Consider the following 18564-nt stretch of genomic DNA (forward strand, 5'->3'; position numbering starts at 1 on the left):
TCTGATATTTGCTGAAATTTCATTGCTTCCTTGTATATCCCTCCCAGCAAATTCATTGGCAAGAATGTGCCTGGAAAGCGAAGCATCCAGAGCCAATTCAATGTTTTATTAAAACAAATATTCATGCTAAAATTAAGATATTCACCCCGCTCTATTGGAATTAGCCTGGGCAGCTGGTAGTTTCCTCCTATCGGAGGACATATAAGGAGGATATTGGAGTGACCTGTTAGAAGTAATGCACACATCATTCGAGCATTTTTTATTTTTTTTTGTCCACAGATCTCAACCTTAAAAATGCTAAGGACCTGATGGGTTGTGAGACAGGGCCGAGGTTCCAGTTTTAATTATTATATGAGACTCAATTCACCCCTTCTTTTTTATATTTCACTTTAAGGGCATCCAGCCTGATGGTTACTAGAGTCTAATAATTATTTAGGCAATGACCAAATTTAGGCTAAACACTTTATATAGATATGCTATGGTCCCTGCCTTATCATAGTGTCTGATCAAAGGCATAATATCATGTGTAGTTTTGTTGACTTAAGCAAGTGCCTGATCCAAAGCCTACTGATATAAATGGGCAACTTTCCATTGACTTCAATTGACATTAGATCAGGTGCTGTGCTAGAGTGTAAAGGATTGGATCCTAATTTAAGACATGGCTCTAAAAGAGCCTGATCCAGTGCTCCTTGAACTCAGAGGGAGGCATTCCACTGACTTCAAGAGGTGTTGGATCAGAACCAGCGAAATAATAATAAATATTAGGGGAGAGGAACAAGAACAGATAGTGATTACAGTACTGAAATCAGATGGTCATTCAATTTTGTTATGTGCATATTTTGGTAGGTCCATTAAATGTACTATAAAAATATGAGGATAACTCACTAGATGTGGATGTCAGGGATCAAGAACTCATGTGGGTTTCACATATATATGACACTGTACTATAAATAAGTTGCATATTTTAGAGACATTTTAATAAAACTTAAATATTCTAGGAGTGACCAAACGTACACAGTTACTGAAAATCAGTGCATATCATAAAGCAGCTTAATAAAAAATTGCTGGCAACAATGGTATTTCATGTATTTCTCTTAAATGTGTTTTACTGCACAACTTTCATAAACTTTCCTTTATTTTCTTTTGTATCCTACTTTTGTGAGCTACCTCAGTTGGCTTTAACATGTACTTATTCTCATTTTACAAAACAATCTACACTATAGCACTTTAATTTAAAATTGTCCTAAACTGATTTTAAAGCAGCACATTTGGGTCAAATTTTACATTTACGGAGCAGTGTAAGTATTTCCTTTCCCTCCCCCACCCTTCTTAAGCTTTGCTTGAGGTCTAGGTATAGACATTTTGTCATCCATGGAGCATGAATAAATATACTACTGTGCACTTTGAGAATGGTAGTTCACTGAACACATTCTCACTGGATGGCAGATATTTATATAAAATAGCAATCGTCTCAAGAGTTACTGCTGAAATAAAGAAAGAGATTATTTCTTTCTACCTAATGTTGCTCAACATAGTTATTCTGGCATCTTACTGCACTTTATTCTTTATAGGGTAAGATTTTAAAGGGTTTCAATAGTTTTACCACTGACTTCAATGGGGGTAAAATTAGGCTAACACTGAGCACTTTTTGAATATCCAATCCCTAGCATCCGTCTAATAAGGAAAGTATTGTAGCTCCTTAAAATCTTCTCCATCTTCACAATCAGTTGGCTAATGAAAGCAATGTCCACTAACTGGAATTAAATGTACAGAGTCATCCTATTCATAGATTCCAAGCCAGAAGGGCCCCTTGTGATAATCTAGTCTGACCTCCTGTTTTATATGGGCCACAGAACTTGCCCAAAATAATTCCTAGAGCAGATCTTTTAGTAAAACATTTTAAAATTCTCCAGTGACCCCTGGGAAATTGTTCTGTCTGATGAGCTAGGAAAACATTAACTCCCCGCACCCTGGCTGCAGCCTTCAGAAATGCGAAGGAGGGCAGTGTTACCAATACTGCCTGGATTTCCCTGGGGGTGAATAAAGCTTCCCCATAAGGCAAGGGCCCTTGCAGGTACAGGGAGACGGGGAGGCTAGCAGAGGGCAATCCAGCCATTTATTCAGAGAATAAGAAACTGAATGGATCTTTATGTACACTTTCCCAGTCTAATTTGTGAGTAATGTAGTGCTCCTGATTTATAGTACAGGCTAGCAGTGGCGTTTGTGATAGCCTGAAACAGATAGGATGTGGGATGAGATTTTCAACAGCACATTACACCCAGATCCTTAAAGGTATCTAGGCACCTAAATACCTCTGAGGATCTGGACTTAAACAATTTAGAAGCCGCAAGTCCATTGGAAGATTTGTGCTCCTAAATCACTAACGTTCAGAATGACAAATTAGTGATGTCATGATACTCCTAAACATGTAACACTTCGAACAGAATGGCTTAGCCATGGTAGATGATGTGTGTTACCATCCATTAAACAAACCCCAGCAGATTAACAGCTCAATAGTGCTTTCTTTTCAAAAGCAGTAAGTGGCCCAGGCACATACCAGTCTTTAAAACTCTACGGATGTTTCATTTTTCTGCTGAGATACAGCCTGAGTTAGAGGCAGCCCACACAAAGACAGGAGATGCAATGAAGTAAATGGGAGCATTAATCTACATTCCTCATTTAGACAAAACTCCCAGTGGAAGAAATGGAAGTTTGCCCTGAGTCACAGCATGAGTCAAAAGCAGCACAGAAAAGGTTAGATACCCTTCGTAGAAATCACATCTGCTGCCAGGCAGAAGAGCGGCCATGGTACCGCAGACCTAAAGTAACCATAAAAAGAGGGCGGTGGAACAGTTTGTTTTATTAGAGTAATGAAATATCATACCATATCAAAGCAATTCTCTTTTCTTTTGTAACCACCAGGGAGTCTGAAACAGGCAATTACATCTTCTTTCCAGCTCAGAGAGGCATATCACCCTTTGCCACACATTAAAGCATGTTAATAAAGCAAGTTCAAGGGTGTGTGTACTTTATTGGGCAATCACACCTCTGAAGAATTAGAAACGCTTAGCCCTAGGGAGCGATTATCTTGCAGTAACCACAGGCCCGCTCTCATCTATGGCATAATTATTCAAGATTTTTCTGGATTTTGTACAAAGACAATCTTGAAAGAAACTGTAAGGGTGAAAAAGAATTTCACCCTTACAGTTCTGTAAGAGTGAAGTTCTCCCCGAGCAGATGACCAGCACAAGGATTGTGAGCTACTCAAGTCCCACTTAAGCCCTATTTGAGGAATTAAAGAGGACTTAAGCAAGCGCCAACATGGCTTAGTGCATGGAATACTGGAGTGGGACTCAAAAAATCTGGTTTCTATTTCTTGCTGTTGCCTATTGGGTAACTTTGGGTGAGTCACTCTCCTGCCTCCGTTTCCCCATCTGTAATATGGGGATAACAATACTGACCTCCTCTGTAAAGCACTTTGAACTCTGTAGCTAAAAAGCACTACACAAGAGGTTGGTATTACTAGTAAGTGGTAAATAAACCTTGGGTAGGCATTCTGCAGAAAGGAGAACTGTTATTGTATATCAGTAGAGTCCACTCTATAGTCAGTATATACATACAGGACCTGTAGTTCCACACTTGATTCATAACATATATATTTGCAAAATCTTAGGCACTTGGCTTTTGTCAAAATAAATAACATAGCTCAGTACAACACAATTATCAGCTAGCCCTGCAATGGGAAACTGTAAATACAGCGCACTCACCTAGAGGCCTGCCTTATTCTGTTTTGCAGAATACTCAGCTGCTTGGAACTCACTGGGAATGGGAACATTCCTGGCACAGTTGTGCATATATGGTTGGCCGATGATGGAGGTACTGTGTAGTAGGAGAGATGGATATTGTGCTACTAAACCATTTCACAACCAGGATCTCAGGGTCTTTTTATTATTTATTGATTGATGTTGCAATGCTACCATAAAATGTAATGGTGAGATTGCATGTTACAGCTAACAGAGATGGAAATCTGTTCTTATTAGATCTTAGAATTACAAGCACTCATTTAATATATAGAGAAAGAGACAGAGTGAGGAAGAAATTCTGACTTTGAGCTACATTTTGAAATAGGTGTCTCTAAGAGTCTCTAAGGTGCCACAAGTACTCCTCATTCTTTTAGCTTTTGGGAACTCCTTGTTCTTTTTGCTGATACAGACTAACACTGCTACCAGTCTGAAACCCTAAAAGCTATGGCCAATAGGAGCAGTACAGAGTGTAAATACTGTGGCCACTTCTATTTCCTCCAACACTTGTTTAATGCAACTTTTATGTGTCAGGCTGCAGAGGAGTTTGCTAGATCTTATCAGTTAGGGCTAGTGTCCATGTCCTTGCGCTACATCCTATTCATCCATGGTGTCTACGTGTCTCTGGCACTCAGAGGGCAGTGTAGAGATATTATGGGCCGCAGTGGTACTCCCTCATGGAGAAAACATGACAGCCAGGATTTGACACCTCTTTATAGCCAAATTCTCCTCACCTTTCTTACCCAAGCAGTCACAGTAAATAACATTGCGAAGGAGGAGTTTCGTGTGCACTTAATTATTCTGAAGTTGCTAAGTGTTTGGGTACATGTTGTGCTGTGTCGACTCACTGCACAAAAACCTGAATGAAATCTAAATGGTGAAATCCTGGCAAATATATCACTGACTCTCATGGGTTTGCAGGATTTCACCCAAAATATTTGGTACCGTGAATAAGAGAAGAAAGCATAAAGAACAGGAGTACTAACAAATTTATTTGGGCATAAACTTTCGTGGGCTAAAACCCACTTCATCGGATGCATGCAGTGGAAAGCATGACGATCTTAAAGTCCAGGCACTGAACCAGGTGTCGGGAACTCTGGATTCTGGCTCTGCCAAAATCTGCTTGTGTGACTTTAGTCAAATCACATATGGCTTTATTTTGCAAATTACTGAGCGTTGTAGCCAGATCCAACAAAACACTGAAGCATGTGCTTAATTGTAAGGAACATGGTTAGACACATTGACTACTCAGGTGCTTAAAGTTAAGTATGAGCTTAAGTGCTTTGCTGGATGAGTTTACTCATGGCAGACCTGAGTCCTTAATATCTCTGTGTTTCAGTTCTTCACCTGTAAAATAAGCATAACACTTTCCTGTCTCACAGAGGCATTTTGAGGATAAATTCATTAATATTTGTGATGCTCTAAGTTACCACAGTGGTAGGAGCTATATTAGGAGCTTGATGAATAGGTTGACAGACATTATATTTCTGATTTTCAGTTCATCATATTCATAACATATTCAAAAGGTCTTTTTTTTTTTTTTGCAATATATGTAGAAATAGAAGAAGTAGTTCTCTTCAAACCTGGAGTATCTGTGGCACGTGCATTGTGCTGCAAAAATCAAAATATCTGCCCCTTTTTGTCAAAGGAAACTTGAGCTATTTGGTGTTCCTAATCCATTTAATGTTATTGTTCCTTTAAGTCTTTACCCCTGAGTGACCCCAGACACAGTATATATTATACAACATTCTCTGTGCTGAAGGACAGCTTAAACCTCTGATTTTATAGGTGTTTTTCTTCCATCCATGCCAGAGCACTACAAATGTTTAAATATTCAAACCCCTTCTTTGTACAAAATACTCTATATTTCCTTCTCTGAAGGAAATCTGAAACTGCAAGAGCACAAACTAAGCTTATGTTTGCACTGGCAATTTTTTGCAAAGCACTTTCTTTGCAGCTGTATCATTTTTCATGTTTGCTGTTTATTGTGACCAGGGCCTCCAAGGAGATGGGGTGTGTGAGAGAGAAATGACAGATTTCATGGGCTATTCATGGCAAAAATGCAAACACCACAATCTTCATCAAATGAAAGAATCTAAAAGAGAAAGTCAATTATATAGGCAAAAAGATTTGCACGTGTTACAATTTCCTAATGCAGATGTATTAAATAGATGCACAGAATATCATTGCAGCCCCTCGTTAATGATCTCTTCTGCTTATTTAATTGCTACGAGACTCTTTTCTCCCTGCTGTGGCAACAACATTGACCATATTAATATGGTTACAGAGAACTGTTTTGTAGTGCTGTCAAGTGCCTCTTAATCTTCCTACTCCTGTATGTGAAGCCAGGTTTCTATCTCGAAGATTCATCAAATGTTATTTCTGTATTAAGGTTTTTCTTATTCACAAAGTAAATTAGTGACAGGACCTTCCCAGCACTTGTCTTTCTTTTCATACCATGAGTCCTTCATTTTCATTCAAGCACTGCGGTTTATGGCTGATGGCTAGGAATCCTTTGTTTCTAACGTGCATAGCCAGTTAGCCTATATGGCTTTGATACCCACCTGATTCTCTTCCCCCCTCCCATCTAAAAAAGAAAGAGAATTTACAGTAAATCACTATATATACACCCTTTTGTCTGTACTAACACACACAATTTAAGTGTGTACATGTAACCTGCTGGTAAGTGTGTTATGCATCCCCCTCTGCGCCTGCTGCAAGGAGGATTTGTTTTGGCTCTCATCCTGAGAGTTTGGCTCAAGCTGTAGTGTCTCATGCTTGTTGCACTCTAGGTCCCCAGTGTTGACCAAGAAGTGGCCATTGCATATAATAACAATGAATTGCTCAACCAATTAAATGTGTTGGGGTGTATGAGTGTGTGAATTGTTCATAGCAGCTATTAAGAACATCAAAATGGCCATACTGGGTCAGATCGATGGTCCATCCAGCCCAGTATCCCATCTTCCAACAGCTGCCAGTGCCAGATGCTTCAAAGGGAAAAACAGGGCAATTATCAAGTGATCCATCTCTTATTGTCTAGTCCCAGCTTCTGGTAGTCAGAGGCTTAGGAAAGCCCAGCGCATGGGGTTGCATCCCTGATCATATTGCTAATAGCCACTGGTGGACCTATCCTCTGTGAATGTGCCTAATTCTTTTTTGAAACCAGTAAAATTTTAGGCACTCGTAACATCCCCTGACAATGAGTTCCACAGGTTGACTGCGCATTGTGTGAAGAAGTACTTCCTTCTGTTTGTTTTAAATCTGCTGCCTAATAATTTCATTGAGTGATCCCTGGAAAAAATAATACTTCTTTATTCACTTTCTGCACACCATTCATGATTTTATAGACCTCTGTCATATCCCTTCTTAGCTGTCCCTTTTCCAAGCTGAAGAGTGCCAGTCTTTTTAATGTCTCCTAATATGGAAGCTATTCCGTACTTTTAACGATTTTTCTTACCCTTCTCTGTACCTTTTCCATTTCTAATATATCTTTTTTTAGAACTTCACTCAGTATTCAACATGTGGGCATATCATGGATTTATATAGTGGCATTATGATGTTTACTGTCTCATTATCTATCCCTTTCCTAATGGTTCATAACATTCTATTAGCTTTTATGACTGCCGCTGCTCATTGAGCAGATGTTTTCAGAGAACTATCCACAATGACTCAAGATCTCTTTTTTGAGTGGTAACAGCTAATTTAGACCCTATCATTTTATCTGTTTGGATTATATTTTCCATTATGTGTTACTTTACATTTATCAACATTGAATGTCATCTGTCATTCTGATGCCCAATCACCTGGTTTTGTGGGATCCCTTTGTAACTCTTTGCAGTTTGCTTTGGATTTAACTATCTTGAGTAATTTTGTATTGTCTGCAAACTTTGCCACCTCACTGTTTTCCCCTTTTTTCAGATTATATATAAATATGTTGAACAGCACAGGTCCCAGGACAGATCCCTGGGGGACACCACTGTTTACCTCTCTCCATTCTGTTAACTGACCATTTATTCCTACCCTTTGTTTCCTGTCTTTTAATCAGTTACTGATCCATGAGAGGACCTCCCCTCTTATCCCAGGACTGCTCACTTTGCTTAAGAGCCTTTGGTGAGGGACCTGGTTAAAGACTTTCTGAAAGTCAAGTACACTGTATACACTGGATCTCCCTTATCCGCATGTTTGTTGACTCCCTCAAATAATTGTAATAGATTGGTGAGGCATGATTTCCCTTTATAAAAGTTGTGTTGACTCTTCATCAACAAATCATGTTAATCTATGTGTCTGATAATTCTGTTCTTTACTATAGTTTCAACCAATTTTCTTGGTACTAAAGTTGGGTTTACCGGCTTGTAATTGCCAGGATTACCTCTGGAGCCTTTTTTTTTTTTTTTTAATTGGCATCACATTAGCAGTTGTCTGGTCATTTGGTACAGGAGCTGATTTAAGCAGTAGGTGACATACCACTGTTACTAGTTGTGCAATTTCATATTTGAATTCCTGCAGGACTCTTGGGTGAATACCATCTGGGACAGTTTGTCTGATTTATCATTTAAAAAGAATAGCTTAGATATGGGAATCTCCCTCACATCCTCTGTAGTGAAGACGGATGCAAAGAATTATTTAGCTTCTCCTCAATGGCCTTATCTTCCTAGTGCGCTCCTTTAGTACCTCAATCATCCAGCGCCCCCAATGATTGTTTGGCAGGCTTCCTGCTTCTGATGTACGGTTTTTTTTTCATGTTAGTTTTTAAGTCTTTTACCAGTTGCTCTTCAAATTATTTTTTGGTCTGACTAATTATTCTTTTACACTTGGCTTGCCAGAGTTTATGCTCCTTTCTATTTTCTTGAGTATGAGTTGACTTCCAATTTTTAGAGAATGTCATTTTACCTCTAATCGACTCTTTTACTCTGTTGTTTAGACCTGGTGGCATATTTTTGCCTCCTCTGATTCTTTTCTTTAAATTTGAGGTATACATTCATTTTGAGCCTGTGTTACGGTGTTTGTATATAATGATGCCTAATTCTAAGCAGATGTATGCATGTACATTTGCTATACCGGTCTGTCGCATCTTACGCACGTTTAACATGCACAATTTCAGCTTTACGCGGTCAGCAAAAACAAAAAAAATAGAGAAAAATAACAATTTAAATACTGTTTCTGTCGTGCGGGCGATTCCGCCCGCCATTCAACTCAATGTAATTTTGACTATACGCAGTTTTTGCTTTACACGCTAACCGCGGAACGGAACCCCCGCGTAAGATGAGACTCGCCTGTATATGCTACATATACAACAAGATCGAATACACTTTGTTCTCTGGTACTGCCAACCATTTATGTATGGAACACAGAGAGCAATATGGGAGGAAGGGTGGAGTAGGCAAACATGAAAATAGAGATACACTAATGGGGGGAAAGTCATGGGGACCTTTTACAAGTGAGGAAAACCACCTCTATTATGGTATTTTATATATGTTTAAATAAATACAAAATAGTAATTTAAAAAAGCATAGGACCAAATATTGCTCTCAGTCATACCCGTACTCCACAGAGCTGCGCTGGTGTAATAATAACTCAGAGCAGAATCTAGCCCATGACATTGGAAAAATTCACCTCATCTCAACTGTTTAAACTTGCATGCGAGGTTAAACACTGTAGGCCTGCCTGTTAGCTTTGAAATATTTGCTGCAGAAAAGAAGGGTGGTATAGACAAAGTCTAAGAAATGATCCTACTTGTCTGATCTCATTATGTCAGAAGCTACCACAGAATGCAGAGTATTTGATCTTGTGGTACACATAGTGTACACAGCAAATGTACGGATATACATCTGCTTAGAGTTAGGTATCATTGTATTCCATTCCTTTTTCTGTAATTATTTAGTATGGCTTACATTGTTTGTATCTAATTTTGTTTTGTATCCTTTTAGTTGGTTTCTCAATTAAAAAAAAAAGCTGTGAATTTAAAATCTCACTCTCCTGTCAATATATTTTCCATCAAGCTAACTTTTTGTTTTAGCTTTGAAATATTGTAGATGTGGCATTGGTGTGTCAAGTGGGTTCCAGAAAGAATGAGAATGAAATATTGTCCAGCTCGTGCCAAAAATATGATAGACATCTTCACTAATGTGCTTACACTAGTACTAACATTTTGCCATTGCTTTTCTCATGAGAAGTGCAGCTGCTTGTCTGGCAGATCTTGAAATAGAATTGCATTTTCGAAACTCGTCAAACTTCATGCTTCTTATTCCAATCAAAAATTTCCTTCCTGTTCTGTGCATCTGAAAGCAAGACAGAATGGCTGTAAAAACTGCTCTGTTTCGCAGAATTATCTTCTCCTTTAATGACCCTTTCTTTGATAAACTATATAGGGTTTTAGACTAGAGCTGGTATGCCAAACTGGGTTCCTGACTTTATACCTAGCACAATCCCAATAAAATCAATGGGATGGACAGGGTATAAACCAGGGAAGGATTGGGCCGCAAATACAGAACATTACAAGAGAAAATAAAAATCTCATGGCTGGAAAAATGTACATCTGTAAAGATCCTCTTAATTTTTTTCAGATGTTTAATTGGAGATCCTTAAATAACTTTACATGTTTTTTCTGATGTTGAAACTGACTGTACATGCAGTTATATTTTATAGGGTTTTGCAATCAAGGTTAGCAACTTGTGCTCTATGCAGCATAATATTTGTATTTTTTCTCTTTCTTCACCCCTTTTGGGTAGGATTTAAGTAACATTTTATTACCATTGGCCTGAGAAGATATGGGTATTGCAAAACCTCCTGGGATGAGTTTTGGTTTTGCATACCCAAATCAGGGTCTGTTTGCATCTGGTTTCCATATTATCCAAACCACTAAAGTTTGGAGAGAAGGAAGTGTTAGAATAAATGGTCCTGGCTTTGTCCCATTTCTAATATTTTTATAATGTTGTTCTAATGAACCAGACAAAAAAACCCTATGGATTAATATATATACAGGCCAGCCAGTATGCACAGCTCTGCACAATAGCAGAACTGTTGCTAAAGAATCAGTGGAGCTCCTAGTCTGAAATGTTTGCAGCCTGCAAGGTGTTGAGCACTGTGGCAATAGGAACTGGCGGTATTCAGCACCTTGAAAGATCAAGTTCAAAGATTATGAAGCACAGAACACAAGCAGAGAACCACATTGGCCCTAGATAGAACACTTCAGAGAACAGGGTCTTTTGAAAGTTTGGCAAGTATCTGTTGAGATGTTCTGCCTTGAGTACAAGGCAGTATGAAAGATGGCACAAAGTCTGCGAAAGAGTATCAAGAAGGGAGCATTGGTGGAATAAGGAGAGCAACATGGGAGGGCGAGTGGGGCAGACAGACATGAAGATAGAGATGTACTAAGGGGAAAAGTCATGGAGACCTTTGAAAATGAGGAAATGCTTGAACTTAACAGGTTAGAAGAGTGGAGCCAGCATGTGCGTTCAAGAAGGAAGACCTATTGGGCAAACCAGTGGAAAAGGAAAAATAACCTCAGCAACTGCATTTTAGATGGTACAGTGGACAATTCATGGTTTGTTTGTTTTTCTTCTGTATATAACAATAGGTTTCAGAGTAGCACCCGTGTTAGTCTGTATCCGCAAAAAGAACAGTAATAAGAGACTAACAAATTTATTTGAGCATAAGCCTTCGTGGGCTACAGCCCACTTCTTCGGATGCATAGAATGGATATATTCCATTATGTTCAATATATGTTCCATTCTGTGCATCCGAAGAAGTGAGCTGTAGCCCACGAAGGCTTATGCTGAAATAAATTTGTTAGTCTCTAAGATGCCACAAGTACTCCTGTTCTTTATATAACAATAGAATTTCTATATACAATGTTCTCTCTCTCCTTAGCTGGACACTATTCATGTGACTGCAATTCTGCTGTTCATCTTAAGTTAGCTGGTCTTTGGGCATGTGCTGTTATCAAGCTTTCCTTTTCTGTATACTGTAAAAAGAAAATAAAGAGGCCCACATGCAGTAGCATGGTCTTGGAATTTATCCTTTTAGCAGTTTGTTATTTATTCCTATACCGTTGCAACCCTGTGTGAATTTCTGCCTTTCTGCCATGGTAAATATTCTTCCATTTTTCTAATAATATAACTGTAGTGAGATGAGAGAAGTGCAAACATCTTGCAAAAATCCATGTTGTCATTTGGATGAGAGCAGTTGAGTGGGCCAAACATTCTTTCTGTAGCACATTAAATTGCATGTCTTTGCATTCTGGGATTGGCCGCTCATTTTCGGGACCATATTCTGTTCTTGTAAACAACTCGGATAGTCCCTAGGAGTGCTCTTTGTAACAGAATGCTTTGATAAAGCCAAAGCTATCAGCTGTCAAGATTCCATAAGGAGCTGGAAATAGGCGCCAGATATCTTTGCTACTGTAGATGTCAATGCATTAGCAACATCATTTATCTTCCTAAAGACATACTAAGTCCCTAAAATGTATTATAAAATTAAGTGGCATTTTTTTCCACCTGCTCTAGCTGATGCCAAATGCTGATAGAAAGCTCTCCCTAGTGATATGACTCTGCATGCAAAATTTAAGTGCCCTACTAAGGACTGCAGCTGCCTCAGAGACGTCCTTTTTTCTATTGGCTGCCTCCTTCACTTAGAATAATAAGCTTTAGATTATCTCGGGGCACTTTAGATTCCAGTGCTGCACAATCCAATTTGACATAACAACAAGAAATAGAAAAAGCAAGAAACAAAGAAATGAAAAAGAAAAAAAGGCAAGCCAGCACTAGACTTCCATTCTGTTTCATCAGCTAGTCAGAAGAATAAGTTCATAAAAAATGGTTAGTAAAACAGCAAGCTAGTACTAAGTGGCATATTTTAGTACTATATTAATTGTATTTGATCATTGCATTTATTTATTGTATTTATGTTATGCCAAAGTGTCTTCAACTAAGAGGGAGCAAGATTTGAGCATCTTAAATATTTCACCGAGAATGGGAATAGACATATCAAAGGAACATTGCTTTTCAAAAAGAGAACAATAACAAGTGATACCTGTGGGTACATCCTGATAATCTCCAATTATCTGTTAGAAAGCCCAAACTACTTTCTTATCCATGTTCATTGGCCTGTTAAGTCTCTTACTGGTCCTGCTGCTGTAGAATTAACACCACTCCTCCTCAAACAATCCCATTCTCTGCTGCCAAAATACTTATTGTTGTTATGTGTATTGTGGTAATGTCCAGTCAAGACAAGGGGCCCATCATGCTAGATGGTGTACAACAGCTAGACATAGTCCCTGCCCTTAAGAGCTCAGATTCTCATCTGAAACCAGAGTATGACATTCAAAAGGAGATAGACACCCGTTCGCTGTACCCAGCCACTCAGCCGTACCGATATCTTGTGGATGTATGCTGTTGTAATCCACTGGTCCTCTGTAATCCTTTTAGTTTATTCTGCTGATTCCTGTTGGGTGTTTCTTTAAAAAAAATGTAGGAAGCATGACCTCCTTAAAAAGAAATGGCCTCTGAATCCATAATAATAAACCAATGACAAGTCCTTCGATTTGTTTGATTAGTTAAAATACAGTTGTTTGGATACAAAGATGCTTCTGGAATGTCTCTGAATTGTCAGCAAACTGTGTATGCCCTTATATATATATCAGTAATATCTAACTTGCTTTTTGACTGCCACGCATATGATTTAAAACTTATCACAGTCTGTGCTGAAGAAGTATGACAGCTAGATGTAATTCTAGTGAGTGGTGAGGAGGAACCCACAGGCATGCTGCATTTTAGTACTACTGATAACAGCCAGGCGTTGGAGAGAGGTCTTGGAAGCTAGCCTTAGATTACTAGGCTAAAGACTTCGTTTCTATAGAAGCTTTCTCTGAAAAACACCAATGAGTCAGAGACAGCTTTATAATCTTAATGTGTGGATGAGTTTTATGAATTGCCAATAATGATCAGGAAACAATGAACATTGCAGTTAAGGTATAAAATTATGAACCAAAAAAAGAGTATGCTAACATTTTTGAAATTTGAGGGGATGTGCAAATATTTTCACACATAAATTGTCATATCAAATGTCAAAATGTTCTTGAACAACAAATCCTGTGGTAATAATAATAATAGCAATAGAGTCAGCTCTCCATGATTATCCCAGAAAGCATTCATTAATTTGAATGGTTTTAGTTATTCCCTTCTTTAGCATGAATTGCTAGGTCAGTTCATGGATAAAGCTCATCTTATGTAAAATCATATGTGTTCCCATTAATTTAAAATTCCACTTTTTGCTTTGTTCTTCTTTTTCTCCCAGTTATGTTCAGGATTTTCAGTGGCTTTGGTTTTCCATGATAGTTCTTGTTTCTTCTCTGCTAATGTTACTAGTTCTGATCTGTCTTCTACTAGTGTTGTAATTCATTTGGTCTAGTGCCATTGAACACATTTTAGCTGTATGCAGTATGAGCAGAACTCCAGCTGTCTCTCCTCCAGAACTTCCCATTCGGTCATTATAGAAATCTATCAAATCTCCCCCCAAAGTGAGGAGTACTGGATTCCAACTGTTTGCAAAATAGGAAGACCAGCCAGAAATTCTCTCCCACCTTCCGCAACAAGTAGATCCTGAATTAGTGGATGGTGTGCGATTTTATTGCTGGCACAGAGCAGCTCCTGCCATTATCCTTTATTATCTGCAGAGATCTTACCTTCTTGGTTTGTTTGCTCAAATATCTAATTGCTTTTTTCATTGTATGAGCTAGTCTTTGTTCAATAACCATCACTTAATAAACCAAAAACAATAACCTTTTTTTTCATTTATTTTAAAATGAAATTCTGCTTTAAAACATGCTACAGGAGGGATTAAGTCAAGTGTGGTTTCATGTAATATTGTAATTGACCTGGAACAGATTCAAAAATCAGGACTCCTTTCCCAACATTTTACTCAGAAATTGCGCGACAAATTAAGATCTCATTTACAATTATCTAAAGCCAGAGTAAATCCATAGGGCTAAATGGGGTCTCATCAATGTAATTGAGAGCTGAATTTGATCCTTTGACTCTACACTTGTATAAATCCAAATAGAATTTGGCCCAGAGAATTCTTATCTAACCACGCTACCAAGCAATTTGACTGCACACCCCAGATAATAGTCACACTGGTTTTGGTTTTGAATTGTTGGTAAAATAAATTCAAATATAAATAATGCAAACTTGAATAAGGAGACTATTTAAATTGTGGGCACCTGTTGATGTTTTGTGCCTTTGTAACACAGATAAACACAGTCCCTGGGAACTGACCATTTTGTTCTTCAGAAAGCATTGTCAAAAAACGGTGCCAGGTGCAGGTGGCCTTTTAAATTCTGTAGCGTACCTAGTGTCACACACATCACACCTCTTACACCTTTCTCTAGAGACACAGAGTGACATCCAGCTCATTGGTGGCTGAGGAGTTGTCAACAAACCTTTCAGTTGCTACTGTGTACTGCAATTAGCTGTAAACAGGCATTTAAATAAAATTGACGGATATCAAAGTCAGCCCAAGAGGATGTTTACAATATGAATTGTAGTCATTTCCTTCTTAAGTATCAGTAGTCAGTTCCTACCATGGGACGTTCCAGTAAGTCACCAGATGAAGACTTTGGGAAGCCAGGTGGGTTCTAGGTTGGGATCAGGCCCCAAAGGATGCTTGGGTTTTCTAATTGCTTTCAAGCTGAGGTGAATAAAGTGCTAGTAGGTCACTAGAGAATGCTAGGATCTTGTGGGGCGCTCTGATGCTAGGGAGGACACTGAGGTAATTTGAAGACCCTGCTGAGGTTGTTTGGGAGAGGAGTTTCTTTCTTAGGCCCCTGAGTGGGCTCTTCTATGCCTGCCCCTTCTTGGCTTTGCATAGGTTTGCAGAAATTCTGGGACTTGAAAAATCTTCCTTCTGATTTATATTGAATCAGGGCCCAATTCAAAAAGTACCCAATGTTTATTTCTGTGAAAATACAGGAACAGAATATGCATGCTGGTCACTTCTGCTGATTGGATGTTTTTCTGTAGGTGAGCTGGACTGTCAACAGGACTTTAAATAATTAGTGTCTGTAGTTTATTTTTGCCATCAAGTCAAGATTTAAAAGGTATGGGTAACTTATGTGTCCAGACTTAGCCATGAGTTCAGTGTCCTGTCCATTGTTTGGGCATTCCCATGAGTGTCTTGCTCAGTGGTGGGCAACCTGCGTCCCATGGGCCGCTGCTTCCCGCAGTTCCCATTGGCCAGGAACAGTGAACTGCGGCCACTGGGAGCTGCGGGTGTCTGTGCCTGCAGACGGTCAATGGAAACAAACTGTCTCGCAGCCTACCAGTGGATTACCCTGATGGGCCACAGGTTGCCCACCACTGGTCTTGCTCCTCTACATATCCAAGATCATGGCTTTTAGGATGGTGCATTGCCATTTGAAAACGTATAACGACAGAACAGAAACCCATATAAACAAGCTTAAGCCTCCAGGAAAAGAAAATACTGATTCTACAATTAATAATATCCATTACCTTTGCCTTGAGCTTCAAAGAGCTAACAGAAAAGTGAAATTTGTGGGAATATACTATTCCTGCAGCTATGTAATGAGTTGATTACCCCATATGTCAGATATGCGGCAGTAAGAAACGATGATGGTTTTTTGTGGATAGCTGCACTTTCACGATTAAGATCTACTCTTTATCTGGGACTTATTTTCTCAGTCAAGATTCTTTCTTTTTAAAGTAACAACCATTATATGTTTAATCTCTTTAGAAGATAAAAAGCAGATGGTACTGATTAGCTAATTATTAATATTTTCTAAAGCTTATCAGCTGCATTGAGTGTCTGGTGTAAGCTTTGCAAAATACTGGAGATGTGTCTTTTTCTCCTTCCATTAGTTACCAAAATTTATTAAAATCAGAAAAAAATAAACAATCAAAATCCTTTTCTGCCCAACAGAAATATATTATTTTCCTTTTCCCACAAAACTCATTTCTCTAGTACTGAGGTTCCAACATACACTTGATATGGAACAGTACAATGAGACTGCAGCTAACCTAGCTGTTTTGTCTTTATTATATACTGTTGCATAAGCCAACTCTACTTTATTCGTCCCTGTGGCTATTTTACCTTTTTCCTTGTTCCTATCTAGAAAACATTAGTTTTATTTTGTCCTAGTCTCACTTCTAGCTTCTATCCTTTACTATCTTTTTGCAACAACAGGAGCAAATGGAGAGTGGTGATTGCTTATTTGATTGCCATGCTGCAGCACTTCTGCTGAGCAGGGGACCACATGTGTGAAAATTACGATTGCAGTGCTAGTATTGTACCCACAGTAGGCATGCTTATGGCCCGCAAATAGCCACAATTTGAACTACACGAGACATGAAAATAAATATGTTGATGGTCTCTATGTGTCTGCAGTTATGCTTCATTTAAGGCATGGACTTCTTTGTACTGTACAAACACTGTAGAAAGAAAAACAATGCCTATAAATAGGGCAGTTTTCTTGGGATGAAATTCACCCCAAGCAGATGGCCTACAGAAGATCTATGCAACACTTAAGTCACATTTAAGGGTATAAATAGAGTATAAATACCTCCAGATAGGGTATAAGTGGAACTTAACTGAGGCACAGGTCTTGTGCTAGTCAACTGCACAGGGTGAACTTCATCCCCTGACCAATTCCTGGACCCACTGAAGTTAATGCAAAACTTCCATTGGCTTCACAGGGCCCAAAGATTGCCCCTATGTTACATGTAATGATCTTTCCATTTTTAGCAGAGTTTCATGTTTGAGCTTTATCTTTGGATTTAAAAAAAACAGTGTTTATTTGTGCTTAAAATGTAGGAACAACAAATTCTTGACACTTCTCTGGAGCACAGTCTTGTTAATGTTCTTTGAAATGTGACATATGTCATTGCAGTCAAACTGGAATGGTTCCATTTCTTCTGAAATGAAGAAAACATGTCATTGTTGGGTCCAAGTAATACAAAAGAAGAGTCATATTTTAGATAGCAGCTCAACAACTGCCAAAGATGAAAGCGAAATTTTATTACTTTGGGAAATTTTATAATTACAGTTAATGATAATTTAATGAAATGACATTCTCTTCACTGCTATCACTAATGAAATGTTTGAGTAATAAAACAGATCTTGTTTAATAGAGTGAGCATCTTGGGTGGAACAGCACTTGTGACAGCAGCCTTCATGCAGGAGGATAGGCTTGGAATTCAGAATTTTGTTACAGAAGTAAGAAAGATCAAATTAATGTATGGTGAATAATTCACACATGAAGTATTTTTAAAGGCTTTCAATTAAGCAACCAATACTTAACTCTCGAATAAAGGGCTTGATTTTTTGAGCATTGCTCATTATAAATACTAACCCTTATTTGTCATGTCTGTTTTTCTTTGCAGGCAAACCAGAGAACAGGAAACCCCACCTGACTTCTTTTATTTCTCAGACTATGAAAGGCATAATGCTGAAATAGCAGCATTTCATTTGGACAGGTAAGTAAAACGAAATAATATTTAAAAGAAAAAATAAATGTGATGTGCATTTTATTCCAAACCCTCCTGCCTGGCAAAAATTTAGTTACTTTAAAAATAGAAAATAACACAAAAATGGCGAGCAATCTACATGAAGAAATGAATGGAACAGAATGAAACTGGAGAACAATAATTAGAAACAAAGGTTTACTTTGGGAGGAAGATACCTGAAAAAAGTAATGGTCAAAATGAATTAGAGGCAATATTAAAGAGAAACATCTAATGCTACACATGACAAT

The 18564-nt window shown here is 38.4% G+C and overlaps 1 protein-coding gene across 1 annotated transcript in view; it reads left to right on the forward strand.

Moving 5' to 3' along the window:
• Positions 1 to 18564, forward strand: part of FAM20C (FAM20C golgi associated secretory pathway kinase) — an 84447-nt gene that overhangs the window by 46041 nt on the left and 19842 nt on the right. Inside the window, exon 4 of the mRNA XM_030578845.1 lies at positions 18194 to 18286. Within this exon, the coding sequence (XP_030434705.1) occupies positions 18194 to 18286 (93 nt within the window). The remainder of the gene's footprint in view (positions 1 to 18193; positions 18287 to 18564) is intronic.

Source organism: Gopherus evgoodei, chromosome 10 (assembly GCF_007399415.2).
Source record: "Gopherus evgoodei ecotype Sinaloan lineage chromosome 10, rGopEvg1_v1.p, whole genome shotgun sequence".
NCBI classification, from domain to species: domain Eukaryota; kingdom Metazoa; phylum Chordata; order Testudines; family Testudinidae; genus Gopherus; species Gopherus evgoodei.